Here is a 27,907-nt window from a genome sequence, read left to right as displayed (position 1 = left end):
GAGCAAGGGGCCTGGAAGAACAAATCCCAACTGTATAAGACCAAAGCTCAAAGAGAATTGATTTTGCAGATCTTGAAGAACAGCTGTGTAAACTACAAACACACAACAGAGTTTGCCCCTTTCCCATGACTATCTATCTTTAGCAACTCTTAGCTTCTTCCTTAGTTGGCTGGTTACAATCTTTCTTTGCTTAAAGCGGTACTGAATCATTGCTACCCTATGGTTTGCCCCAGTTTACATGATTCACTGAAATGAGAACTTCATTCTTCATCAGCTCCCATATATATTCAGATAATTCTTCGGATAGTAAAACATCCACCAAACAAAGCTATAGGCATTTTTATTGTTATTTGTAAGTAAGCACTTCATTGTGCTTGTGTCATAAGGCATTCTTCTTGACATCTGAGACATTTATTACACCAGTAATTTAATAATGGCTTAGCAGGAAGATCTCGCCAGTAACAAAAAATAATAGATTTCTGCAGGATTTTTTTTCTTTTGTTTGTTTGGTTTCCCCCACTCCACTGTTTACAGATGTCCTTCCCTGGGATGATTTTCTGTTGGATTTGTGCTTTTGTTGATGATTTTGTTGTTGTGTGCTTTCAAGTTGTTTCTGACTTATGATGACCTTAAGGCGAATTTATCATGTGGTTTTCTTGGTAAGATTTGTTCAAATGAGGTTTGCCATTGCCTTCCCCTGAGATCCAAGTGCCATGCCCAAAGGTGCTCAGTCGGTTTCACAGTGAGCAGAAAATCAAACCTTAATCTCCAGAGTCATAGTCTAACACTCAGACTACTGTGTCATGCTTCCTCTGATCATATCTTAACTAGTTAAAATATATATTCCACAAACCCGATTTCACTTTTTGGGATGGGGAATGGGCTTTTGTACCCTAGTGGGTACATTTATAGTTATTTTTTAAAAATCCAGGATGCTGCAAGCCAGCTAAAGCAGCTAAAAGTGTTAGTAAGTGATATGACAAAATGAGACTTACACAGGGCCAGCTCTAGGTATTTGGCTACCCTAGGCGAGAAATACACCCCCCCCCCCCCGGTAGCCCCTCAAAGTGTAGGAAAAATGTAGGACATGATGTAGGACAAAATGTAGGACAAATTGTAGGATGTTCAAGAAAAATGGAAGACATGACCAACTAAAAGCCAAAAACAATAAAAAACAATATACAGTAGATCCTTGTTATACGCTGGAGTTTGGTTCCAAGATCCCCTGTGTATAACAAAATCTGTGGATGCTCAAGTCCCATTAAATATAATGACATAGCAAAATGGTGTCCCTTATAAAAAATGGAAAATCAAGGTTTGATATTTGAAATGTATACTTTCTTGGAATATTTTCAAACCGTGGATGCTTGAATCCATGTATAAAAAAATCTGTGTATATGAAGGGCCAGCTGTAAATTCATGTTTCTCAGTCATGCTCAAAATGGAGGATGTTTTGATATTCTTCCTAGATAGAAGGTTGGGATGTAGCTTTGTGTGGTTTGTGTGTTGGACTAGGACTCTGGAGACCAGGATTCGATTCTCTGCCTATTGGGTGATCTCAAGCAAGTCACACTCTCTCAGCCTCCTCAGCAGAAAGCCATGGCAAACCTCCTCTGAACAAATCTTGCCAAGCAAACCCCAGGATAGGTTTGCTTTAGAGTCTCCATAAGGTGGAAAACAACTTGAAGGTACACAGCAGCAAATAACAACTGAGTACTGTACCTTTAAGTGCAGTGGAAGGTCAAGCATGCTGTAATGGCCTGAGTATTGAACAAGGACAATGGGTACCAGGGTTCAAATCTCAGATCAGCCATTTCAAACCCACTGGGTGACCTTGAGCAGGTCACACTCTCTCAGCCTCTCTGAGGAAGGTAAAGGAGGAGGAGGAAGAGGGGAAGAAGAGGAGGAGAAAGAAGAGAGAGAATAGGAAAAAGAAGATAAAAAAGAAGAGGAAGAGGAAGAAGAGGAGGAGCAGGAGGAAGACAAATGATAAGGGCCAGCTGGCCAGCAACAAACTGCAACTCCCACGAGGGGCAGGGGAGCGTGCACGCACCAAAGAGATGGAGACTTAGGCGCATTCCGGACGGGCCCTATGAGGTGCTGTTGTTACGTGTGAGGGGCGGCGCTTCCTGACGCGCCTTGCCCCTCACGCATAATGACTACGTCAAAATGGCAGTGCTGCATACAGATGGGTGCTGCCATTTTGACGTCGCGCACTGGAAGTGGCGCTGCAAGTGCGCGCCTTGCGCCGCCACTTCCGGGGCCCAGGAAGAAGCGCCATTTCGGTGCTTCTTTTTGGCTGCGCCCGGGAACCGTGTGGTTTGGCTGTTGCGGTTCCCGGACGCAGCAACCAGCGGCAGCGGCAGACTGCCTGTTTTGGGCAGTCTGTAACGCACCTTAGGCTGCATCCACACTGAAGAAATCACCCAGTTTGGCATCTCTTTCACACTTTTCTGGCTCTACGCTATGGAATTCTGGGAGTTGGAGTATGTTGTGGGGCCCAGGGTGGAAAAAGAAGAGGAGGAGGAAGAAGAGGGGAGGAACGCCAGCTCATCCTTGCAACAGCAGCTGCTCCTGCTCCAACAAGCAGCTCTCTGCTGCTTGCAGTGCTCGCCTTGTCCTCCGCTCCAGCTGCGCTCTCTCTCTCTCTCTCTCTCTCTCTCTCTGGCCTCCTGGCTTTCTTGCCACCATCCTACTGCACTAGCGCCCAAGTGATAGAAGTCTGTTCTGTTGCTAATCAGGGCACAGCAGGGTGGTGATTCTAGCCCCCTCTTGCCAGTCATTGAGGTTGTAACAATCAGAAGCAGGATCACTCTCACAATTTCTCATCACAGACTTGTTTGGAGCAGTTGTGTAAATTTCAGTTATGAACCCCTAACATCGGGCCGGTACAGACAGGCGCTTTGCACCGTCCTGGGCCCAAAATTAGGGCTAGATAGGGCTGGGTGTCCACATGCACCCACTCCTAGTATCAGTGCCTGTGTGCCATCATGGTGCGCCCCCCGTTTACACAGGGCACACCATGATGACACACATGCGTCAAGAGTGGCCAAACGGTGCTAGCCAGAAGGGGCGTCATCATGGCACGCGAGCACCATAGTGATGCCCCTAAAAAGAAGCGCATTGGTGCCATGCGGCTGATGGGCGGCTTCTAACCACCTGTCTGTATAGTCCCATCAATACAAAATGCCAGCCATTATTTTTAACTGGTTACTTTCAATGTCTATATGATTTAGGTGTTGGGACCTACTCATGTTCAATGAACTAATGGAGTATGTGCATCATCATCATCATCATCATCATCATCATCTTTCAAGACTCTAAGCTTGTTGTTATTATTATTATTATTATTATTATTATTATTATTGATTTACATCATGTTTTTCTCCAGAAATGAAACTCAAGGTGGCTTACAAAATTTAAAATAAATACAAATGAAAACAGAAAAGGTTTTGTTAAAAGTGTCATTTATCTATTTAAAACAATAGTACACCATGCTATTAAAATCCTTTCCTAATAAACAGGAAGTTCCCCAAACACTATTGGAGTAGAAAAGTTTTCTATTGACAGAAAGACAGCCAGGAGAGAACCAGCAGGAAAGGGAAGCAGCCACAGAGAAGGAGCTGACCTGTGTTTCCACCAGAAATGCCTCTGAGGATGATAGGACTAAGTACAGAATTGTTCCCATGGTTGAGAATCTCACTGTGGAAAGGATTGGGTTTTAGAGTGAGAAAAGCATTCTTAGCATTTTCAGCCTCAACGTGCTTAATGTTCTCTATTAGACCTTCACACTGATCCTTGCAAGGATAGATTTTGACTTTTAAATATGTTTAATGTTATCTTTGGGTTTAGGGAGCAATATGTTCCTTGCTGAAGGATATTTTTGGACCAAGTGACCATCAGTTGTATCCTATTTTACACCTTTCTGCCTTTGTATGTCATCAGCAGAAATGCTTAGCTTGCTTGTGATTTCATAGTTTTGGTAAATAAATAGTAAGCAGAAATGATCTTGTTTGAATTTTATTATTTATTGTATTTATACCCCACTCTTCAGAAATACTCTCAGAGTGGCTTACAAATTGTTAATTTGGCAATTACCTGACATAAGGTTTATAATTTAAAAAGATGTGAATTAGGTATGCTGTCTTAGGTTTTTTTGGTATTTATGCCATTGAGATAAATTTCTATTTGGCTGTTATTAGACCATTGGAAAATCAATGCTGATACGTATCCACCAATGTGATATTCCTTATTTAGTATGTCTCTTCTGGCCATAACCCACATTTTAATGTAGTGTCTGTGTTACAACTAATACTGCCCTCCTCCCAAGCAGTCGTCTTCCTTCAGCCCTCAGTGGAAAGATTTTAGTGATCTGTTTTAGGTTGCTGTTCAACCAGTACACCTGTTTTTGCTTAAAAAGCAACACATCTGCTTTATGTTACTGTAGGCTATTTTAAGATCTACTGCATGGTTAATCAGAAGCCTTGAAAAAAAACACACAATGAGAATACTTGATTAACAGCCCTTTGGCACAGTTGCTCATCCAGCTCCTAACTCTGTGTGAATAGCACATTTGTGGGGGTGTGGGTTGCCACATGTTATTGGACTGTTCCTCTGAGATGGAAGCCATGGTGTGCTAGGCCAGCATAATGAGATTTAATAGGATCTGCAGAAATCTTTCAGAGGCGCACCTACAGGTATCATGTATACCCCTTTAAATTTCAAAGTGGCCATGTTAAATTGGGTCCTGAAATTCTGTATTACAGGAGGACATGTCCCTTGAGACAGATGTTGCTGGGCACATATACACAAACACTCAGCTTTCTACACTACACCTTTGGGCATTTTAAATCAGGGTAACTGAACAAAGTGCAGAGCTGTTGGACTTCAATACTGAAAACTTAGTGAGGCCACAGAACTTACTACTGTAACCAGGACTAGTACGTTTTTTCCCTTGGTGTCTTACTTAATGGTTTTAAAATTTGTGTCTGAGGAAGCCTATTCAGCTTTTGGCTTCTCCACTAAAACTGATGCCATTTGGAAGGTTGAGAATTACATTTTTCCATACACAGCCATGTGTGCATTTATATTTAGATGAAGAAAAATGACAACATAAGAGAAATAGTAACATCTCCGAGAGGCTGATGCTATGCTTCACTGTATAGTTGCAACAAAGCATAAGGTCCCAGATATGGCTTGTCTTCTGGTTTTACCCTTTGAATTCAGGGAGTGATTAACAAACTATACATTAGAGGAGTGCACAGATTTGTTCTTCTGTTTCTGAATAGCTAGAAGAATCTGACTAAAGTTAAGTAGCGTATTTTGTAACATAAATTTCTCATATTTTAATTGCCAGATGCTGATTATATTGGGCATTGTTAAATATCTCAGATTTAGTACTGTTTCCTGTCTGGAAAGGATTGATATGTGTTTATTCACCATTCCAAAAACATGATGCCATACAGAAGGCAATAGAAATTATGGATTTCTTCTAAATAATTTCTCTATGGCTGTTGTCCAGGGAGCATTTTATTGGTACGTTTTTAGTGTGTTTTTACCTCCTGTAAAGAGATATAAATTAGACTTTGAAACATCCAGTGATTAGTATTCATGTTTGTTTCCACTGATGTTTTCTTCAGGCTGCCAAATTCACATATCCAGTCATCAAAATGAAAACATATATGTGCAAATGTGGATGCAAATGGCAAGTCATTCATAGGAACTTCATTTGCTATGCGTTTTCCCCCCAGTGGCTGTTCTTGCTTTCACTCTTAGTGGTGTACTGTGGATTTGAATAGATCCTGAATCTAGAATTAGATTGGCTTGACTTGGACAGACCAGGAAACTTTGAGTCAAAAGGGGACTCTTGTGAAATGGGCTGAATTTGAATCAGAACACTTCCCAAAATTCATTAGCAGTTTGGAAGAACTTGGAAACACGGATAGTATATCTTTTTTTAAATAAAGATAACATTTTACCTCAAGCTGTTTGTTTAAAGCAGAGACAGCAATTTCTAGAGATACTGAGGCTTTATTGTACATGCTGAATTCAGATGACTAGATTCACTCAATGCCTCTCCAAATGTTTGACTTACAAAGTCTGTCTATTCCTGGAGGGTGTAGAGGTAATTTTAATATGCTTTAGTGCCACCCAATCTATTAGGCCTAGGATGTTTCCCTTCAAAAAAAACTTGAAGTCACTTTCAGTTTTGAAAAATGCCCCCCCCCCCCCAGCATCTAAAAGGGGTGGAAATTGCAGGATTCCCCCTTGTGCCTCAAACTAGAAGTTTTGAGAGTTGTTTTAATAATGGGGAGTGCTGGGGAAACAGTTGTGCTGGGGACAGACACTGGAGGCCCTGAGGTTGCATGTGGGTTATGGGCTGCATTCTCCAACTCCTGGTCTGGACTTGGTAGCAACTACATGAAGAGAGAGTGAAAGTGGTTTTGTGACTGGCAGCTCTAGATTTTAATCAGTGTGAACCATTTTTAATCCAGATTCTTCAGCTTCACTGCTTAGAAGAAGGGCTGCTAAAGAAAAAAAATATGCAGGCTTGAAGTACAATATTGTAGGACTATGGTGAGGGATAAAATAAAATAGTACAACACTGAGTGCTTTATGATAGTTTTCTCTCACAAGAGTAGAATTTTTAAAAGACATTTGCTGTGGATTTGCTTGTTACCTGGGAGAGAATAACATTGACTATATGCTTGGAAAATCCTGGATGTCCTGGCTCTGCTACTGTAAGTTCCACATTTATCATCTACCCAGGGGATGATGTATGTTTCACTGCCAATGGACCAGAAAACAAAAGCCCGTTTATCTTTTGCACTTACTGTGACTTGGGTGCCAGATGAACAGAAAACAAAAAAATGGGGTTTTAAACTGTTTTTCATTCATCATAACTCCCTAGCCTCTAGAGCTGTCCTTCTGAAATACTGCAGGTTTCCTGCCTAGAGAAGCATCTATGATGCATGTCATTTTCATTCAAATTGCCTTTTTAAAAAATCGAGCAGAGGAGTAAAAGGAAGCAAACTCCCAAATTTTAATACTTCCCTTCAATCTGATCTGCTGCCCCATCTCTCAAATTTGCAGGATTCTTAATTTGAACATTCGTAATTGTCCACAAAAGAGAGATGTGTTTGCTTTTGTGAAAAACACTAGATCATAAAGGCTATTCCTGCACAAAACTCTGCTTATCTATTAGTCTGAAATATGATCTCTTTGGGATTAATCACCTCAGAAGGGGCAAAAATCCCTATAAATACCATTTCATTCTGCCAAGTAAAAGGGAAGTTATCAAAACCTCACCCCCCTTTTTTTTTGGGGGGGGGGGTCTGGAATTTCTCAAGCATGATTTTTCATGGAGATACTATGGCAGTGAATTCCAACAAACAATGACAAAGCTAAGATTCATTAAAATAATATTAAAGCCTGCATGTAATATATATTTTTTTTCTTTTAGTTACACTATGTTTATTGTGTTTTAAGATTTTAAATAACTTTTTGACCAGCTGCTTCTCCTGTTTTCCATTGTATATTTTTTTCTGTTGGGTTTAGTATAAAGGCTGTTTCATGTTTCGATGGTCTGTGACTGCACAATAAATGCAGTACAGATTTCTAGCAATGGTTTATGAGGGAGCATGAAGATGTACATTTCTGAACCAAGGTTCAGATCCAAGTTAAATCAGACAGCCTCCAAAATGATCCAAGTTGAATAGGGCCATATTCTGAATCACAGTAGTTTTTTCAACAACATGTTGACTAAACTTTCAGACTTTTTAAAATTAGTTGGGCAAATAAAACAATGGAGCAATTTTTACATTTTTAAAGGTTGAAACTATCCAATGAAGAAATCCGACAAGCGATCTTGAAAATGGATGAAGAAGAAGATTTGGCTAAAGATATGCTGGAGCAGGTGAGCAGTTTTGTGAGGGCAACTAGAAATGCCAACTGTAATGGTAAAAGGAAGGCACACAGTACCTTTTATCACTTGTGACATCAAATTGATTAGCTTATAACTTCAGAGTGATATTTTGTTTTGAATGCATTTGATTTTGGCTTTAGAATGTCATAATGTGAATAAGAAAATTTAACTACTCTAACCATTCTCCTGATATCAATTCCACTATTTTTCTCAGAGTGAAATGTAATCTTCACTATTGTTCACCTGTTAATAATGATGGTTTATGCTGATATCAGGTACAGTTTCCTTGGGGAGACCGTAGTCTTGAAAGGTGTCTAAAATGTATTAAATACAAATAATAATATTGTCTTCATATTGCAGCAGAATAGGAGATTAGCTCTGAGTCTGAAAAATGAAAAAGAGTAAGGTTATAGGTAGAGATGTACAGTACAACTTTGTTTATTTTTCCTTGCATGCAAAAGCAAAGAATTTTGAAAGATTTCAGTCTCATGGGAAGTATTTTACACTTTTAAAAAACTATTTTGTTCATTTTGAGACTTTTTTGGCAACATAACAGCTTTAGGCAGATACAGTATCATTTGCACAAAAGATACTATTTTCTTTATGCAACATTTTGACAAGAAAATTGACAAGTATTCTTTATATGCCTAATTATGGAGAATTATGGAGACCTGTGGGATGGGGAAGGAAACAAATGTTATTGTAGGTAACTAGGATGTTGTCCAGAGCTGGTGTAAGGTTGGGTATTGATCAAAGCATGAAGGCTACCTGATTTCACCTCATCCATTAATTAATTGGCCTTAGATAAAACATTATTCTCTACAGTTACACTTCATTGTGCATGATTTTAACCCCTACCCCACCCCTGTCGCTCTCCCATCAGCAGAAAATTTGTCCCCGTTCAGTTGATGTGTCTGGGTGTATGTGTTGATATGGATCTAACCTGTGCCATGATTTTACCAGTGCAACATAATATAATAAAGTGGAATTTGTATCTATCACTAGATATTGCAGTGTCAACCTGGGTACTGAAAACTAAAATTGAAAGGTTGGATATAAACCTGCTTCAATAAATAAATATTCCAGAAATTCCAAAGGGAGATATTCCACATTGTGCATATTATCTTAGCTGAGAGCATTTTCTATGCCCTGTTTTTCACTTTTTGTTAGCAGTGATAGCTCCCTCTGTTACTACTATCTTGTCTATGGGATACTAGCATTCAAACTGCTCCATTGGGGAAAGTAGGAGAGCATAAAAAGCAGACACATTGTCTGGTGTTTCTGCAGGAGGTTTTTTGAATAATGGTGCAGTATTGGTGTGTCTGTGCTCCCATGGCCATGGGAAAGCATTCCTCCCACCAGATAGTTTAAAAAAAAACTATCATAGAGTATTTTTTTTAAAAAAGTTCGGTTCGTGAAGTTCAGTCTTTACTGAGAAATCTTTCCAGTTATTCATTGTCTCTCTGAAGCAAAAACATTGGTGTGTGTGTGTGTGGGGGGGGGGGAGATTGACAACCTTGTGTGTAGTGTAGGGTGTGTGGAACCAACACTTTTAATACTTCATTTGCATCAGCAATCCCTCTGGAATGCTTCTGGCCATTAAAGAAGTTCTTTATTGAATGTCAACAAAGTACATTGCCAATAGTTGTTAGAAATAGGAAATCCTATATAGAATTTAAAAGTATCTAATGAGGTCACAGATGGGAGAATAAAGGCAGAGCAGCAACCAGATGTTTCAAAGATGTCACTTTTATAACTGCAGCTTTGGTGTTTTCAGTGTATACTCACAGAGGGAATTCAGAGCAACACATTGTGCTGCAGCAACACTGTTAGTTGCTCTTGTGTGTGCGTGCATGCATGCATGCATGTGCGCACACACATATGCATGTATGTTAATATGTTTTCTTTGCACTTCTTTGCTTGCAGCTATTAAAGTTTGTTCCAGAGAAAAGTGATATCGACCTGCTGGAGGAACATAAGCATGAAATTGACCGCATGGCTCGGGCAGACCGCTTCCTATATGAAATGAGCAGGTATATATGTGTGTCTGCATCTTTGGGCGTGTATGTGAGAGATATTGGAGGAATGGAATCAAGGTCTCTCACATTTCAACTTTAAGTTGTTGTATGTTCAATTCATACTTAGTGGAAGTTGAAAGTACTTTTTCAGGGTAAGGTCAAGAAATCCTTTTGCCAATTACTGATGATCCAATTCTGCAGGAACTTCTGTTTTGCAACAAAGTTGAGCATGTCACATCTATTTTTATCCATCTGAAGGCTTCTTCATTTCCCTTTTCTACATATGACTGCCATTGCTTTATTTTGTTATTTCTTCCTAATCCACAGCCTCAGTAGTTCCTTCAGTAAAATGGTAATCCTTTGCAGTTTGCTATAATTGGTCCTTGTGCCCAAAGCAAAATGTCCAGTATTGTTTCTCATACTCTGTGAGAAACAACACTGCATAGAATCCAACAGCATAGAATCCAACAGCATAGAAGTTATTGTAAAGAAAAATATATATAATGATATTCTAAAGCCAGCCATAACTCAACAGTACAGGTGGAGTCAGCCTAATAATAATAATAATAATAATAATAATAATTTATTTTATTTATATACCGCTATTCCAAAGATCATAGCGGTGAACAGCAAGTAAGCTAATTAGCAAGTAAGCTAATTTGCCCCCCAACAGTCTGGGTCCTCATTTTAGCGACCTCAGAAGGATGCAAGCCTGAGTCGAGCTTGGGCCCTTTTGCAGGTCTTGAACTCGCAACCTTGTGGTTTTGAGTGAATGGCTGCAGTACAGGCATTTAACCACTGCGCCACCAGGGCTCCTAGATGCTGCAACCGGCGGCAGCAGCAGATCGCCGCTTTTCGGCGGTCTGTAACCCGCCTTAGTTTTCTCATCTTGGCTTCCAGGGAGATTTCTGGCTTGATCTCTTCATGGTATCTTCAGCATTCTTCTCCAGCACCATATCTCAAATGAATTGACTTTTTTATCTGCTTTCTTCTCTGTCCAGCTTTCACAGCCATATGTGGTGATGGAGAATACAGTGGCTTGTACTGTTCTGACTTTAGTGTTCAATTGTATGTCTTTACTCTTTGGGATCTTTTCTAGTTCTTTCATAGCTGGTTTTCCCATTCCTAGTCTTCTTTTGATTTCTTGATTGTAATCACCGTTCTGATCAGTGTTTGATCCAAGGTACAGGAACTCTTGAACTGTTCTGATTTCCTCCTTGATTTCCTCCTAGGCTGAGTTTTATGTTGATCCTCAATAATAATTTTTTTGTTTATTTTCTTTATGTTCAGTAGTAAGCCTGCCTTTGCATTTTCTTCTTTGACCTTCCTTAATAATTATCTCATATATAACCTGAAGATAATTTTATACAAGATATTTTAAATAATGAAACAAAGGTTGTGTACATTGAACCATCAGAAAGTAAAGGTGTCACTATCTCAGCCATCCAAGTTGACAATTTTGAATTTTGGAATATTTTGGATTTTTGAATTCCAGAAAAGGGAGACGCAACCTGTACCAGGAATATGCTCTTGGACTAGGCTTTGTATAAAAATGAGTTAGGCTCATGGTTGCTCTCCTTTGTCATAAGAATGTCACTGATGTCTAATCCAAGCCTTTTGCTCTCTCTCCTTCAGGATTGATCACTATCAACAGCGACTTCAAGCATTATTCTTTAAGAAGAAGTTTCCAGAGAGGCTCGCAGAAGCCAAGCCAAAAGTGGAAGGTAAGCTGAGGCCACCACAAAAAAAGCATCATAGCACTGATATGAAACTTCACGACAGACAGTTTGTAGTGAAGTATCATTTAAAAGCAACCATCATATGTTAAGCAGGAATCTTAATGTATATCCTTATATCAAGGGATAGTCAGGCCCTGTCTGTCATTAACCAGAACAGGATGCTACTGGGTGTCCAGTTGTATCTTTCCTGAAAACAAATACCAGAAGATTTCTGCTTCCTATTGCTTCTGGCTAGCTGAAGCACATGCTGATTTCATAAATTCATGGCTAGTACTGAGAATAAGAATCACAAAATTTCTGCAGATTTCACCCTAGCTATTTGCATTTTTTACTAAAACATCTTTAGTGATACTCTTGTATCTTGGAAGAATATCTTCCCAAAATTGGTACTTGACAAATAAACATATTTATTCTGGTGTTTCCCTTCATGTTCTGAGTGCCCCAGGATCAGAAGTGATTTATTGTGAGAGACAGAACTTTTATAAGGATGCTGTACATTTTTGGACATATCCGCACTATTGGTTGATACCTGAAATGACACAGCTAAGCTACTGTAAGTGTCTTTGTTATTTCTTTCAGCCATTCTTCTTGCATCCAAAGAGCTCATCCGTAGTAAGCGGCTGAAGCAGCTCCTGGAGGTTGTCCTAGCCTTCGGCAACTACATGAACAAGGGCCAAAGAGGAAATGCATATGGTTTTAAAGTGTCGAGCCTGAACAAAATAGCAGATACCAAATCTAGCATAGATAAGTAGGTTCATGTATTTATTTATTTATTCCATTTATTATACTGTCCTTTATTTTTTACCAAAAAAAAAAAAATCGCAGCAATTTGCATAAAATAAAATAAAATACACAATTAATGCTTTTTAAAAATCTCTAAGCACAATTAGGCATGTCTTATAGAGAAGGGATGAGCAAGAAAGGTGAATTGCTGCTCTTGGAAACCTCCAGGTATAACAGTTTGCCATTGAAATAGGTACAAGGCCTTCCTGTGTTGTTTTACGTTTTTTAAAAATCCTTTTTAAAAAATCGATTTTTGAGAACCAGAAATGGACTTCTGATCATGTTGTTGTTTTATTTGTTATTAGTTTGAGAGCCCACCTTCGTTGGTCCCCAGTTTAAAACTGGGCTTACTGCAGTTGCCCACCCCTGTTATAGAGGCATTCACTGTAGTCCTTTGAAAGCAGCAATGTTTTTTCCTCAGTTATACACCTAGAGCATACACATACCAATTCACCAGTGTGACAAAAGGACATCAAAGTACGCAACAGGCAGACCCCACTAAGAAGACCAGTACATAATTGATTTGAAATGTACAGCTTTTAACATAGTGGGGAGATATTTCAGAAGTATATTTTATTCAGTGCATTATTGTGTCTGCTGTTGTATCATTTGGAGATCATAAATAGGCCTTCAGCATTTAAGGGAAAGCTGAACTGTGTGAAATAATTTCTTGTTATCAGGAAAATACATTTATTATTATTTTTTTCATTAGTGCTTTTACTTTGGAAATATAAATACTGATATTTATCAGCATCTTAGCTATTTGTGTATGTTATTACATAGCAGTTCTATTGATTTTCTTGTCCCCTCCCCATTCATATCTCTCTGTCTTAGGAACATTACATTATTACACTACTTAATTATGATCTTTGAAAAGAACTACCTTGAAATTCTAGACATGCAGTCTGAACTTCAACATCTTCCAGAAGCTGCAAAAGTCAAGTAAGTTGGAGAGGGAAAATGGGAACTCAGTGTTATACTGGTGCCACATAATTGTGTTGAGGTTTCTTTATACTATTATTCCATCTCAATAAAGTTAGATGGAACATAGTACTCTATGCATATTTTTCACTATGCCATGTAGAATGAAATATATTCTCTGCTATAACATTTGGTACATATTGCAGAGTCCTTTAATACTACCTTATTGAGTCAGAGAACTAATCCATTTTTATCTAGTACTGCATGACTTGAAAGTCTATAACTTGCAGAGTGAGATTGGGTATTTTTCTTTCCCAACCTGGTTGCCTGGGAATCCATAACTGTCACTTTTTTCTGAACCTGATTTTCACTTTGTGTCCCATGTAGATAAAAACTAGAAAATATTTTCTAAAATAGTAATAGGCAGGTTCAGTTCTTATAGGGTAGAAATGTTATCTTCCCATCTCTCAACCATTATTCACTAAAACTAGGACTCACTTTTCATTGGTTGTCACTACATTTTCAATAAGACATTATTTCTTCTCCAGTTAGTAACAAAAATGCATATAAGAAGTGGGCAGTTAGACAAGTTTTAATGGTATGTTCAGGTGGTCTAATTGTGTTGTTTAGGATTTTGTTTCATTACTGAGTTCTACATTCCCTGCATGGTATGGGGATACTTTACATCAAATGGTGGAATTAAGCAAAGTAATACGGTTCTAAGATACACCTGCCTCAGTAGAAAGTGCTGGGTCATGTGGATGAAAGGTTTGATTCAGTAAAAGGCAGCTTCCTCTAGCTATGATGAATGGTAGCAGTTCTCCAGGATTTCAGATAGAAGTCATTCCCAACTAAATCTCGAGTTACCAAGGACTGAACCTGTGAATTTTTGAATGTTAATCAGTGTGTATGCTGAGATGTAGTACAAGAGAAACCTTGTTTGACATTTCTACAGCTAAGAGTGCTACAATCAGGTGTACTATATAAAGGTTAACTAAACATTGGAAAAGGAGTGCTTGCATGAAAAGCAGGGATTCTAAATTGTAGAGTCTTGTATACATGAGAGCTCTCTGTTTGATTCTAACCCAGATTTCCGAAGTTTCTGGCTTGCTTGAAGGGCCATAATGGATAGAAGAGGCTCTCCTCTTCACAGTTGCAACTGTTCATACAGGCAAAGTGATGATGGAGGAGTGAAGGATAGCATTTTCACCTCCACCCATATTTACTTAACTCATGTATAGAATGCCTGAATATGGCCATCATATCCAGTGGAATTATCACAAGAAATTGAAAATAACTATCAGGAAATAGATACCGGCCAATAATAGAACTAACTTCAAAAGAAGGCAGGGTAGAACAAGAAGGCTAGGTGTGCAAGACAAGAAGGTAAATAGCTATTTAACAGAGATGTTTATGATGAATGAGTATGTGAGTCTTTTTAAAGAGGAGAATGTCTTGAATACTGCTCCACAGTATTAAGTTCTAGCCACTGTGGGGCTAAGGATGATTGGAGTAGAAATCAGAACATGGAAATGTTATTATTTTGAAGTACAACTTCCAGAACTTCTCAGCCAAGGTGGCTGCTGGCCATTTGGCTGGGAGATTCTTAGGGCTGGGGTCCAAAAATGTCATACAGCTCATAGACTGCTGTGAGGTGTAGTCCAGAACATTTCAAATCACTGCACTAGACAGAGCATTTATTAACTCATTGCAACTGCTATTGCTTGTTTATTCAGAATGATGCCTGGCATATGCAGAGTCTGGAGATTAGGCTGAGTTTTAAATAAAAAGAAAAAGCTGAAAATGTGGTTCAAAACCTTTTATAGATTCACACAGCAAGTGTTAAAACCCATTGTAGCATCCTCCATCTCTGTCTCTTTGTCAATATATACTTGCAGGCATTAACTAGCACCAGCTGTCACATGTAACATGGCCTCTTGATTGCTGTAATGCTGGTGGATGTCCAACAGTCATTTATCACTCAGTATTATCTTTGTAACAGTTTTCCTCTCAGTAATCTTTACTTGTAGCAGCTGATTAGAAGGGCCTGTTTTGCTCAGACTGTGCACATTTTACTGGCAGTTAGTCCCATTGACTTCAGCAGCACTTTGGAGAAGAAATACAGAAGGAAGTTGCTGTGCTGCTTTGTTTGTAAGGCACTAGTTTTATATAGTGGCTTTACAGTACATACATGAAATTTCAGTTCTAGATCATAGGATATTTTTAAAGCTTTACGCAGCAGATTTACAGGCTTTATAACAAATGATTATAAAGCAATGCAGTGGGTAATTTGTGATTATGAGGAGGACTTGGGACTAGATCCCTTAATGGAAGAAATATATATGTGTTTATACATATATGTGTGTGTACACACACACACACACATATACGTGTCTACCTATTTCCTGCATGGCAGGGGGTTGGACTGGATGGCCCTTGTGGTCTCTTCCAACTCTATGATTCTATATGCATATACAGTCCCTCCTCCATTCTTGTGGTCTTTGGACTCACATCCCTCGCATGTGCATGGGACGAATGGAGGGAGAATGAATGGGGCATGCCCCCATGGTGCTCGTCTGCATGCCCCCACACCTATATTCAAGCCAGTGTGGCTTGAATATAAGCAAAACTTTATTTTCGCGAAGGGGTCCAGAACAGATCCCCCACCAAAAAAGAGGGGCAACTGTACAAATAATAATAACACAATCGTGTTCAAAGACAAAAAGAAAACTGAAGATGCATTAAATAAATCAATAAAGCATATCACGACAGCACAAAAACTAGTCCAGATAGATCCAAATTGATGGAAGGAATATAATGAAAGGCCTTGGAAAATAAAATGAACTTACACTGAAATTATAGCAAGGCTGGTCATCCTGAATGTTGACTTTATAAAAAGATTTTATCTTCCAAGTTTGGACAAATAGCTTCACTCTGGTTGCAGAGTACTTATAGTTCAAATTTTAGCTATAATGTGATAAAGAAGTGGATAAAAAGGTAAAGGTTTCCCCTTTGACAAGTTTGTCAAGTTGTGTCCAACTCTAGGGGGCAGTACTCATCTCCTTTATTAAGCCAAAGAGCCAGTGTTGTCAAAGACAATTTTGTGATCATGTGGCAGCATCACTGCACAGAATGCTGTTACCTTCCTACCAAAGTGGTACCTTTCTCTGAAGATGCCAGCCACAGATGCTGGTGAAGCGTCGGGAAGAAACTCTTCTAGAACATGGCCACATAGCGCCAAAAACCACAAAAAACTAAAATGATACCTATTTATCTACTTGCACATTTACATGCTTTCTAAGTGCTAGGTTGGCAGAAGCTAGGATTAATGAAGGGAGCTCACTCCATCACATGAAACTTGGGTCTTGAACTGCCAGTGGATACTCTGGGGGTTAAGTTCTTGCCTATAAGCTAAGGTGTTATTCATTTATCAGGTAAATAAATTTCTAGCCTACCTTTCCACTCTAGGTTCCCCCAAAGTGGCTAATGCCAATACAATAAAATTAGTATTTCTTCAAATACATAAGCACAAACACGTAGAGAACAATCAAGAAGACCAGTCAAGCACCAGCCAACAGTTGAAAAACTGCATTTGGGAGCTCTTTACTTTAGCTAAAGCTGACCATGTGGCAAGCACTTTGTGCTAAAAATCTGGCTGGTATTCACAGGCCTGATTACCTGCTACCATCCTGCCTCCCTCATGCCTAAAGTGCTCTCCCTGTGCTGAATAGTGTGGTATCCTTAATGGGATTGTAAGCAGTGTAAGATCTGAAACTCTCTAATAAATACCAGTGGAAATCAAAATGGACCCTCTTCCTCCCTTCTGAGCATCTGGTGTGGGCCCATTGCCGGAGGCAGGATGCTAGACTTGATGGACCAGTGATCTTTTCTGCTTCATCAATTCCTGTATTCCTATGTAACACTGCCCTTTTTGTCTTTAAATTGCCCTATGTCTCCTTGCAGCCTGGTGGAGCTGGAGAAGGAAGTTAACAACATAAAGGCTGGATTGAAAGCTGTTGAAGCTGTAAGTATGTCAGTATGTCTCCAAATACTCCACTTTAAAAATATCCCATTTGGGATCTGGGGCCCTGTGTTTTTGGTGAGAGAAGAGCAGGCTTTTTCCCCCTTTGTCAAACAGACTCTGTTTCCATAAGACTGGCTGTTCTTTTTTAATGTCTCCTGTGAAGGCTGGGCTTGATGATATTAACAGATGTACCCCTTAATAACAAACTTGTTTGATCAGCTACTGAGAACGAGAGGAATGGGACTTTGACAAATGACATTTATAAAACATTGAGTACTTTCGTTTGCTCTTTTCCAAAACATTTGGTCTCCAAGCAGGTGTTCAATGTGGCCCTGTGGACAGGTTGATACAGGTGGAGTTTGACCTATACATTAAGGCATTTATTACCTGCAAGAACAACTTCAAGGAAAGCAGGCAGGAAGGCAGGCAGAAAAGAGAAATAGATGGTCACAATGCTACATAGAATTAAATAAACTGTGTTACATCAGACAGTGGCACTATTTTTCCTTTGCTTAAATACTTCTAGAATTTCTTCTCATATTATGCTTGACAAAGAAGCCATTCCCAAGACTAAAACAAAATGGTATTTCCAAAAAAATTAGTGTTCAGAGATATAGCCATGCTAGTCTATTTCAGCACAAAAAGAAACAATAGTAGCTTTGAGACTGAGGGAGAAGTTTTCATTTACTTCCAAATGATTGACAATCCATTCTTAAATCTTTATTGAGTCTATCTTGTCTTTTTCCAGGGCTCAGAACAAATGTTAATGTTTTGTGACACTTTTGATTTAAGATTTGTGAACAAGATGTGCCTTTTTGAGAATCCTTCTTGGCCAGTGTCTCCCAGGTGTAGGCATGCCTCAAGCTTCTCTAGGTTGTTGAACAGCAATGCAGCATTCTTCCATATGCCAAACATACCTAACTCACAGAGCCATGCATATAACAAAGGAAGCTGCCAGTTCATATTATTTGTCTATCTCATCCAGTATGGACAACTATTAGGATTCAAAGACTTGTTTCCTGTCATCTTCTGCATGTAAATATATGATTTATACAGAGATTTGAACAATTACTTTTTTGAACTACAGCTTCCAGGAAGTCACAGCCCCATGGCCATTAGGTTCCAGTCTCTTGGTTTATACACACTGCCTTTCTAACATGTTTCTAGCTGTGTACTGAATTTAGGGAATTGATGTCTTGTAACAAGCTTTCAGAGAATTATGTATCTCCATTCAAGGGAGTGAGTCAGATGGGTGTTTGAACTCAATTTTTTACAATAGATTCATAAATTTTCTCTAGCATGCTGTGATAAGTCCTATGGAGAGGGTCACAAAGGCTAAATAAAGAATGGAGCTAGTAGTTGTTTGGAAAACAGAAAACTCAGCCTTACTGGTTGTCTCTAGGTCTAGGATATTGTAATCTGGTGGATTAAGTGTGGGACGTAGAGCAAAGCACACCAATGCTCTTCTGGTGTAGCTTCCATTAAGCCATGAAGTTTCTGCTTCCCACTAGTGATTTGGCAGTGTTGGGTTATTACCATTACTCTTGTGTGAGCATACAGTAAGCCACAAGTATCAAATACAATGACAAAGTTAAATGATCTCAACATGTGAGAGTGTTGTAAAAAATTGCCATCTAGTTTGTTTTCTCTTACTATATTTTAATTATTTCCTGCAGATGCTGGTTCTGTTTTAGCTACTCACCTTAACAGTTTTATTTGTGTATTGTGTAACTATGATGGGGTAGTTGAGACATTACCTCATCCCTATTGTTTCTCATGTGTAACAGAGCAGTGGGTCAAAATGTTACTTTAGTGTGCTCCCACCACCAACCTGGAAGAATTATTTTTTGGACTGTAGCTCTCAGAGTTGCATTTCCAGCCTGAATATTCACATGCTGGCTGTGGAGTTCGGTAATTTTAATCTCTCAAAGTAACTTTCCCAAACTCTTATTTAGCTTCTGTTGATTTGCAGGTTCAAGAATGTTTTGGGCTGATAATTTGTTTGTTATCTCTCCCCCCCCCCCCCCCGTTTTTAATATGTAGCTACTTTGTATACATGCAAATTACCCTTTTGGCAGCAGTAATTAATTAAGGAGATTGTATAGTTCAGGGGTAGGCAACCCTTTTGAGCCGGGGGCCGGGTTGCTGTCCCTCAGACAACTGGGGGGTCGAAGCCAAAAAATAAATAATTAAATAATTTTTAAAAAATTAAATAAACCGGGACAAATGTAGGACAAAATTTTGAAATGGAGGGCACTTTTTACATAAAAAAATGGAGGACACGCAAAAAAATTTGCTGATTTTTTAAAAAATGTTAAGATAAATGCATGTTTCTGAGGCTTCTATAGACAATTGCCCCACCATGCCCCTTGCGCGAGACGCCAAAGGCCCCGGTGGCAATTGGTGGCAGGACCGGGCTGGGGCCAGTCCCAAGGCCTCACCAGGCCGCATCTGGCCCGCGGGCCACAGGTTGCCTACCCCTGGTATAGTTGGAGGAAAAGTAGTCCAACTTTGGACTTCCCCTTGCCTTGTATGCTCCATGGTTCAAGATCAGTAAGAACATCCATCCATCTATCCATCCATCCATGTCTGCTCCAGAGTCCCTGGAGTGTGTGAGGCTTACCCAGCATGGGCCAGAATAACTGTTAGTTACCTCAAAATCTCAGTCAGTCATCCCTATGCTAGGATTATTTGCATATGCTCAGAATTCATTATGTAATGCATTCCAAAAATTCAGTTACCTGCTAGTGAATTTTGAGATAAGCTCAGTTGAAATAACACCCCTTGGCCCTGTTCTGGTAGTTAGAAAAAACAGATAAGAATCCCCACCTCACCCATTACGCAGGCTCAGGAAGGATATAGTAGGGAGATTCATTCTCCAGCCACACCTTTTTTTTATTCTAAACTTTTCATTCTTTTTAAAATTATTATTTTTAAAAGTAGAGGAACACCAAACCTTATGCCCATCTTCTCACACCTCCCTAACAGTATCCACTCTCCCAAGAGTAACTTTATGTGTATACATGCAGTTAGGTTTGGCTAAATCTACATGTGATCGAGCCAGATAGAATACGCTCCTCCTGAGGGCCTGGCTGGTCTCTTTTAGGCACCAAGTTAAAACATGGCTTTTTGTTAAAGTCTCTGAGGCATATCGTAATCTTACTTGTTCTTAAAGCAGACCTGTACATCGTTTTAACTGTATTAGCCTTTGCTGCTATTTTAACAGGAAGATTTATTTAAGATGATGTAATCCACTTGAAATTACTCTGCTGTTTTTATCTGGAATTGTTTTAAACTGTTTATATTGCTTTCCTTGTTTTCTGCTCTTAGGGCAGAATAAAAATATTTTAATAAAATGAATAAATAAATATAAAAGACTAGGCAATGGGGATGGGGGGGCAGATAGACTGTCAAAGTTTTTAAAAGGTTCTGAATGGTATATCCGTTGTGCTAAATGCTGTTCAGTGTGCATTTCAAAATCTGAATTTCATGGGAGTTGAGCACTGGCTGATGCAGGGCCAATTTACATGATAATGTTGAGAACTTATCAAATTCTAGCTTTTAGCCCTTGACAAGTTCATCCCAGCCTCTTTGGCAAACACAGAGTTTCACATGATAAGAAAGCTTTCTGTGTCCCACTCGCTCTGTATTGGTTGCTTTGCCCAACCAACAAATTGCCATGATAGTTGCAGCTGTCAAATGCTGAACCATGGATTTGCTTTGCTTTTAGCTTTCACATTGTTTGCCCAGTGTCCTTGCAGTACCTTCGCCTCCCTTCTTCTTGGGCATCATTACTTTCTCATTCATACAGCAGCTTTCCTCCTGCCGTCTCACTTTATTATGATTATGAGTATTATTTTTCCCCCAATCTTGGCAGCCTCCACCTCCCAGTCTTGCTCATTCATTATATTCCCCCCCCCCCCTGGCATATAAAAGCACAACCCTGTAGCAACAATGAAAGACCATTTTGGGAAAGAGACTAAAGTGGTGGGGGGGGGGGGAAGGAGGAAAGAAAAAAAGAAGGTGCAACCCTTGGCTTTGTGCCAGCCTGTTCTCGCCCACAGTCCTGAGTCTGACAGTTGAGAGGGTTTGTCAAGGCCCCTTATTACAAACATAAGGCTAAAAATAGGTTCACAGTCAGCTGCTCACAGAGGCACTTTGTAATCCTTCACTTCCCAGGACTGGCAGCACCGTTTAGAAAGGAGACATGAGGCCAGCTTTTGAGAAACTTCACAGAGCAATGCTGTCAGTGCAAAATATATTAACAATGGCAAAGCTATAAATGGTTGTGCTTCTTTATGAGCCTTGCTGCCAGGCAGAACTTGGAAACATTACTATTTAAATTACAGCTCCAAGAATTCTGCATTTTGGTGGAGGATTCTGGGAACTGCCATCTGAAAAAGTAACTTTTCAAAACTTGGCTGCCAGGGTACTTGTTTTGTTGCCAATGCCTTGATAGCATTTATAGACAGGCCTCAGGTTTTTAAAAGATCTTTCACCCCAACTCTGGAACAGAATTTTTTTTTTTTTATGAATGATCTCATATGTTTGGCTCACCCCATTGCCATGAAATGTTGACTTTTGATATTTTCACTCTGTGTTAAAAAGAAAATAGGCAGTGTCCAAGACAGTCCCAGTGCAAGATGTTGTTTTGCTTGAAACAGGAACATTGAGGCATTGTTATAAGTGAGTTATTGGCATACCTGAATGGTCATACAGCAGACATGAAAGACAGATTCCTACCTCAAAGTTTTGCGGTCTAAATGTAGACAGGATGAAGAAGAGAATGGAAGAGAGGAGGGAGAAAAAAGTGTAAATAGTGCACATTGACGGGCCATAGCTTACTTAGTAGCAAAGGATACCAAAGATCCCAGATTCAAATCGTAGGATCTTCAGACAAGACTGATAAAAGAATTTCATTTGGAACTCCAAAAAGCCATTGTTACCCAGTGAACAATACCCAGTGAGCAATATTGAAATTGAAGGACCACAGGTTTAACTGAATCTTGGGAAGGTTGTGTTTTTGGACTGCAACTCTGGGAGCTGTAGTCTAAAATATACATATGACAGACTGGCAGTGGCTCTTCAAGGTAGTTGTAGCCCCACCTTCAAAGTAATCTTTCCAAGCCCTGGGTCTAATGTGCTGCACAGTTAACCTCCCCACACACAAACCCTGGGCACTAAATGTCAATAGATCTTTAATTCACACACACACACCATATTGGATTGTTCATTATTTTTTTGTATCTTTATCTTCTCAGCAGTCTTCTGAGGTAGATTAGATTTGAATGTTTTTGATGGGCCCAAGACCATCCAGTGAGAATGAACCAAACCTTAGGACTCCCTGGTCTATTATCTTGAGTTGCTTTTGTGTTCAAAATTCAGCCTGCCTCTCAGAGTTGGGAGCTTAATTACTCAGGCCTGTTACAGACTGCCAAAATAAAGCTGCTTCGGGTCTCTTTGGAGGTATGCTATTTAAATGATGCATGGGTCCTAAGAGTCCAGAGGTCGCGCCAAAGCCACACTCCGTTCCTAAGCACTGGAGTGCAGCTTTGGTGCAGCTTCCGGATTCTTCAGATGCATGCATCATTTAAACAGCTTACCTCCAAAGAGACCCGAAGCAGCTTTATTTTGGCAATCTGTAACAGGCCTCAGGCTCACAATATTGTTTTAGTCAAATTTGGTCCATTTTTCTGGTCACCTCCCCTGTTAAGGGAATCTTTTCACTTAGAAAATAGATAATAGGATCAGTAATTTCAGTCGCCAAATGTAGTGAAGGCTAAGCAAAATCCCATGAATGTTTATTTTAATTCACTCTGGGAAAAATCAGGATAGTGAACTACTTGCACGAAAAGAGCAAAACATCCAAAGGTTAGAGCAAATGTCAAGCATACACAGTTTTCAGATTAGGACAGCTACAGTTTGAAAGAGAGGTGGGTGGTATAGAGCACTTGATGCTGTTCTTGACTGACCTTCTGAGGTTAATCAGAGTTTCTTCAGAAATAAACTTAATGTCCCTTCAGATCACATTAGTATGGCGTTTTTCACTTTTGCTGAAATCTCTAACAAAAGTGAAAGAGAGTTACTTCAGACTGAACACTACTGTATTTATAGTCATGATGTGCTGGGAATTACCCTCATGTGTGCCACCATTAGCCCCTCCAAAAGGAAACAGAAACCCTTAATTTTATGAGGGAAACATATTGTTTAACAGAATGGAGGGGGATGGATCTGTTGTTCTTTGTTCTGACACTTGGCATTTGTTAAGTGAAACTGGCATTGTGGCTCTCCTAACTTTCTTTTGAATGTGCCCCTTTGCTTTCATCTCCTTCCTAGGCCTCCCTTAGCTTCCTCCACCATCTGCACTTTGTTTTTCCTATAGACTAGGATTGGAGAACCAGCAGCAGTCCAGATATCTGCAGACTTTAATTCCTTTCAGACATACTCAGGAGGAAAATGGAGTTCAACAACATTTGGAAGGGCCCAGGTCCTCTGCCCTTTATGCCTACAATATGTAACCACGTACAAGCAGGCGTGCAACTTCTCCATGAACAGACTAAAGAAGCAGAAACCTGATCTTTGGGGGGGGGGGGGGGAGTGAGAGTGGACTATAAATGCAGAAACATGGGTCTGAACATGTGCCGCTGCTTTACAGAGTTGTCTTGGGTAGTTTTGTTTGCTCTGGCTTGCAGATCTTTTCCAGCCATCCCATGAGGTCAAAGTTACTGAGGCCTAAACACTGGGACTTTCACTTACAAGTTATGTTTTTCGCCATTAAAATATGGGCCTTCCAGGGGCACTAGAATGGCAGCACTGCATTTCTTTCTTCAATGTTCTGATTTTAAAATGTTTAAATAAAATACAGATATTTTTATTTAGCATTTAGAATAAGTACCCAAGTGTTCATCAGTAATCTTAATAACTTTCTTGCATGTTTGTTCTTAAATCTCTATCACTAAAGGCATTTTAAAGGATGAAAGCTTGCCTGGCCATGCACCAGGTGGCAGGTAACCACCCACACACAATACCTTACCCTTTCCTGTTGTCATAGGAATTCAGAAATTAACATTAAAAATTAATTTGTTTACCAGGTATAACTTTGTGTTCCTCTTCCAAGAATTCATAATAGTTTAAGAAGTGCCACCATCACTTCTGCCTCCTCTTCCTTTTAGTTCTCCTTGTCTTGCAACTTCCCATCATGCAAAGCGTTGTTTGAATATTGCAGTGTGGCTGCACCAGCTGTAATAAATTGTACCAGAGCCTCTGCTACATTTCATCTATTCTCTCATTATATTTTATTTTTGTAGGAGCTAGAGTACCAGAAGAGACGTATACGGGAATCAGGTGACAGGTTTGTTCCTGTCATGAGCGACTTTATTACAGTAGCCAGTTTCAGCTTTTCAGAGCTGGAAGACCTTCTGAATGATGCAAGGGATAAGGTAGGGGAAAACATTTTAAATTACTTTTCCACTATTGCTGTTTTATAATCAGGTAATTCATTGCACAGAATAATGCATACATTCATATGGGGCAATGAAAGGCATAAATTAAGTAAATAAAATAGTAACATTGTTTTCTTTTTAAATGGGTACATATATATGTTCTTCACTGGGAGATTAATCTAATCTGCAGAAATGAATTATACATCTCTTTTATGTGGGCAGTAGGTTTTTTCCCCCAAGTTCTCTTTTTGGTGTAGAGAAGAATCTTGAACAAGTGTGAAAAACTGGTGACCTCTCTGTATACAGGAGAAAAACATTATAGCAAAAAATAAGACTGAACTCTGATGGAGAACTAACATTTTTCTGTTTGGAACCTATCCCATCCATTTAACTGCAGACCATATAATGATAAGGAGAATGGCATTTTGATGGATCTAGACTACAGATATGCACTGAAGTACAGGTTGGGGGCAGTGGGGCACCCACATGCATAGATGTCCCTTTGCATCTGGATGTGCTTTTTGGGGTACTGTAGAGGTTAGTATTCCCATCCTATCTGCACAGGACTCAGTACCCCCTTTCCAACCTACATTAAAGCCCTGAAGCTGTCATTGTCAACAGGATCAGAGAAGCTTCTGGCAACCCCCTTTCCAATCCAGATGGGCAGTCGTTACATAAATACTGTGGCCTCCAGAAGACCCCCATAGATCCCAGCGCTTATGCCATTTTTGTGCATCTGGCTATTGGGGCTGGGGGGGGTAGCCAGATCTTCTTCAATCATGCCTGCACACACCGCAGCATAGAATACTTGTATGAAGCCATTTCCAGGCTTTAAGTAAGTTGTGGGGAGGTATACGGGTCAGCATAGCATAAGGTCCACACACATACCCTTATGCCATGCAGATGGGATATTCAAATTGCGACCTCCATGTGTGTACATTATTATAGGTGTCAAAGCACAGCAGTAATACAATTGTCATTTCTGGTGGTAGAAATGTAAAAATTAAAATGGTGATTTCATATTAAACAGAAACAGGGACAAGGCATTTAAAGATGCAAAAGTTGTGGAATGGTATTTCCTAACCTGTGGTGGAATGGTATTTCCTAGACTCTAGATATGTTGGATTCCAATTCCTACATTTTTGGGGCATCAGGCTCCAGATGGTGAAGTCTAGGCTAGAGCACTCCCTGTATACATTTACTGCATCCATGGTGAGCCACCTGTCTAAACTAGGAAATGTTAAATTTAAAACAAACAAAGAAACCTATTTCTCACTATACCCCTTCGCTAACATTTGGTGCTCTGTGTTTTAGATACAGTGGATGATTCCAGATAGAGGACATCTAGCTTTAACAATTAAAAGACAGCATGCATCTGTTCTGCCTTTTTCTCCTGAATGGATTTGCTGTAGCAATAAAAAAGCCAGAAATAGTGGTGGGAAAATACATGAAGGTTACAAATGGGACCCAAAGTCATCTGGACCCTCAGTAACATTTTGCAAATGCGGCAAGGATTGGAAACATCCTGGGTTTGACACTGCTGTAACTGCCATGGCTCAGTGCTATGGAATTCTGGGACTTGCAATTTGTTGTGGCACCAGAACTCTCTGGCAGTGAAGGCTCACAAAGTACAACAAAACCAGAATTCCTTAGCACTGAGCCATGGCAGTTAAAGTGGTGTTAAATTTCATTATTTCTGCAGTGCAAATGCAACCCTGACAGTTTTTGACAGGACTGTTCTGTGAAAAAGGAATGACAAAATTCAGAGATGAGCTTGAGGCAGGTAGTCTTTCCTCAGGACTGTCCAAATTTATTTATTTTATTTATCAGTTTAAATATTTATATCCCATCATTTAGCCAAAGAATGAAGGGTGTCTTAAAATAAAATCCTCTTAAAACAATAAATAATTACAAAACCTGTAAAAGCTTAAAAATATATTAAATAGTTTCTCAAATTACACTTAACAGTTGCTGTGGCTCATTTTGTTGGACTAGGGTTATTATAAAATGAGGTCTTCTGTGATAATTTAGGTATTTCTACAATATCACAAGTGCAGCCTCCATTTTGAACTAACGTTTTGATATCCTGATCTAATCTCCCTCCCAAATATTTAGGATGCTTGTACCTATTCCCCCACCCCACTTCTTACCCATTCATTCTTCCTTTTGTGTCAAGTTTGTGGGTAGAGAGAGTCTTTGTTTTACTGATTTCATGTAAACTGCTTGGGGAGTTTTTGACTTAAGAGTCAAATAAAAATGCTTCAGATAAGCAACAAATATATTAATGTTGCCAATACAATCCATTTCAGTGGGTGCAGTGAGTATCCTTTCTATTCCAAGATGCATGTGTTGAAAGATGGGGCAGGTATTGACCTTGCAATGTGTCACCTGTGGAACAAAACAGAAACATCCTTGTTACATATGGCTAACACTTTTGTTTGTAAAAAGCCTATAAGCCATGTCCCCAAAGGTAGCATGTGAAGGAACTTATGAAGTTTATTTGCTCTTGACTGGTAGTTGGCAGTGACCTGTACTTCTGGGTGGGGAAGGAACCTATAAGAAAAAATGGTTATTAAGGCATGAGAAATTTTTAAAGAGACTAAGTCATAATACAAACAAGGTGTAACAATAGCAAACCTGTGATAAAAGCAGGTAGTAACACCACATAAGTATGTAACACCTAAATCCATCTTTTCCCTTCATGTCAGCAGCTTGAAAAGAGATAAGGCCTCTTTTGTGTTATATTTGAGCACTGCCTGAGTTGCTAAATGGTTTTCCAAGGTTGCAGTTGAAGGTCACTTCATGTGTTATAAATGGGATCTCATTTTTCCCTCCAGGATGTTCTATTTAGTTATCTTCTCCATAACATAGGAAGTGTCTTTTTCTTGCAAAATTAAATTATACAAGGATCCTGTGTTTAGTCACATTAAGCAGGTCCAGGATTTTCTCCCATTCAAGCTGCACTGTCCCTTCAAGTTGTTGTTGTGTGCCTTCAGGTCATTTTTGACTTATGGTAAACCTAAAACGATCATCTCATGGGTTTTTCTTGATCAGAT

At 39.5% G+C, this 27,907-nt stretch overlaps 1 protein-coding gene across 2 annotated transcripts in view; it reads left to right on the top strand.

Annotated features, from left to right (window-relative positions):
* Positions 1-27,907, top strand: part of DAAM2 (dishevelled associated activator of morphogenesis 2) — a 306,075-nt gene that overhangs the window by 254,028 nt on the left and 24,140 nt on the right. For both annotated transcript variants that reach the window (XM_089529577.1, XM_089529576.1), the window contains exons 18-24: positions 7,831-7,915; positions 9,851-9,957; positions 11,578-11,666; positions 12,261-12,429; positions 13,299-13,406; positions 17,349-17,409; positions 24,717-24,848. In XM_089529577.1, the coding sequence (XP_089385703.1) occupies positions 7,831-7,915; positions 9,851-9,957; positions 11,578-11,666; positions 12,261-12,429; positions 13,299-13,406; positions 17,349-17,409; positions 24,717-24,848 (751 nt within the window). The remainder of the gene's footprint in view (positions 1-7,830; positions 7,916-9,850; positions 9,958-11,577; positions 11,667-12,260; positions 12,430-13,298; positions 13,407-17,348; positions 17,410-24,716; positions 24,849-27,907) is intronic.

The sequence above is a fragment of the Sceloporus occidentalis genome, unplaced genomic scaffold (assembly GCF_023333645.1).
Source record: "Sceloporus occidentalis isolate IW3139 unplaced genomic scaffold, rSceOcc1.0.p SCAF_6, whole genome shotgun sequence".
NCBI lineage: Eukaryota > Metazoa > Chordata > Lepidosauria > Squamata > Phrynosomatidae > Sceloporus > Sceloporus occidentalis.
This window is presented reverse-complemented; position numbering and strand designations above follow the sequence as displayed.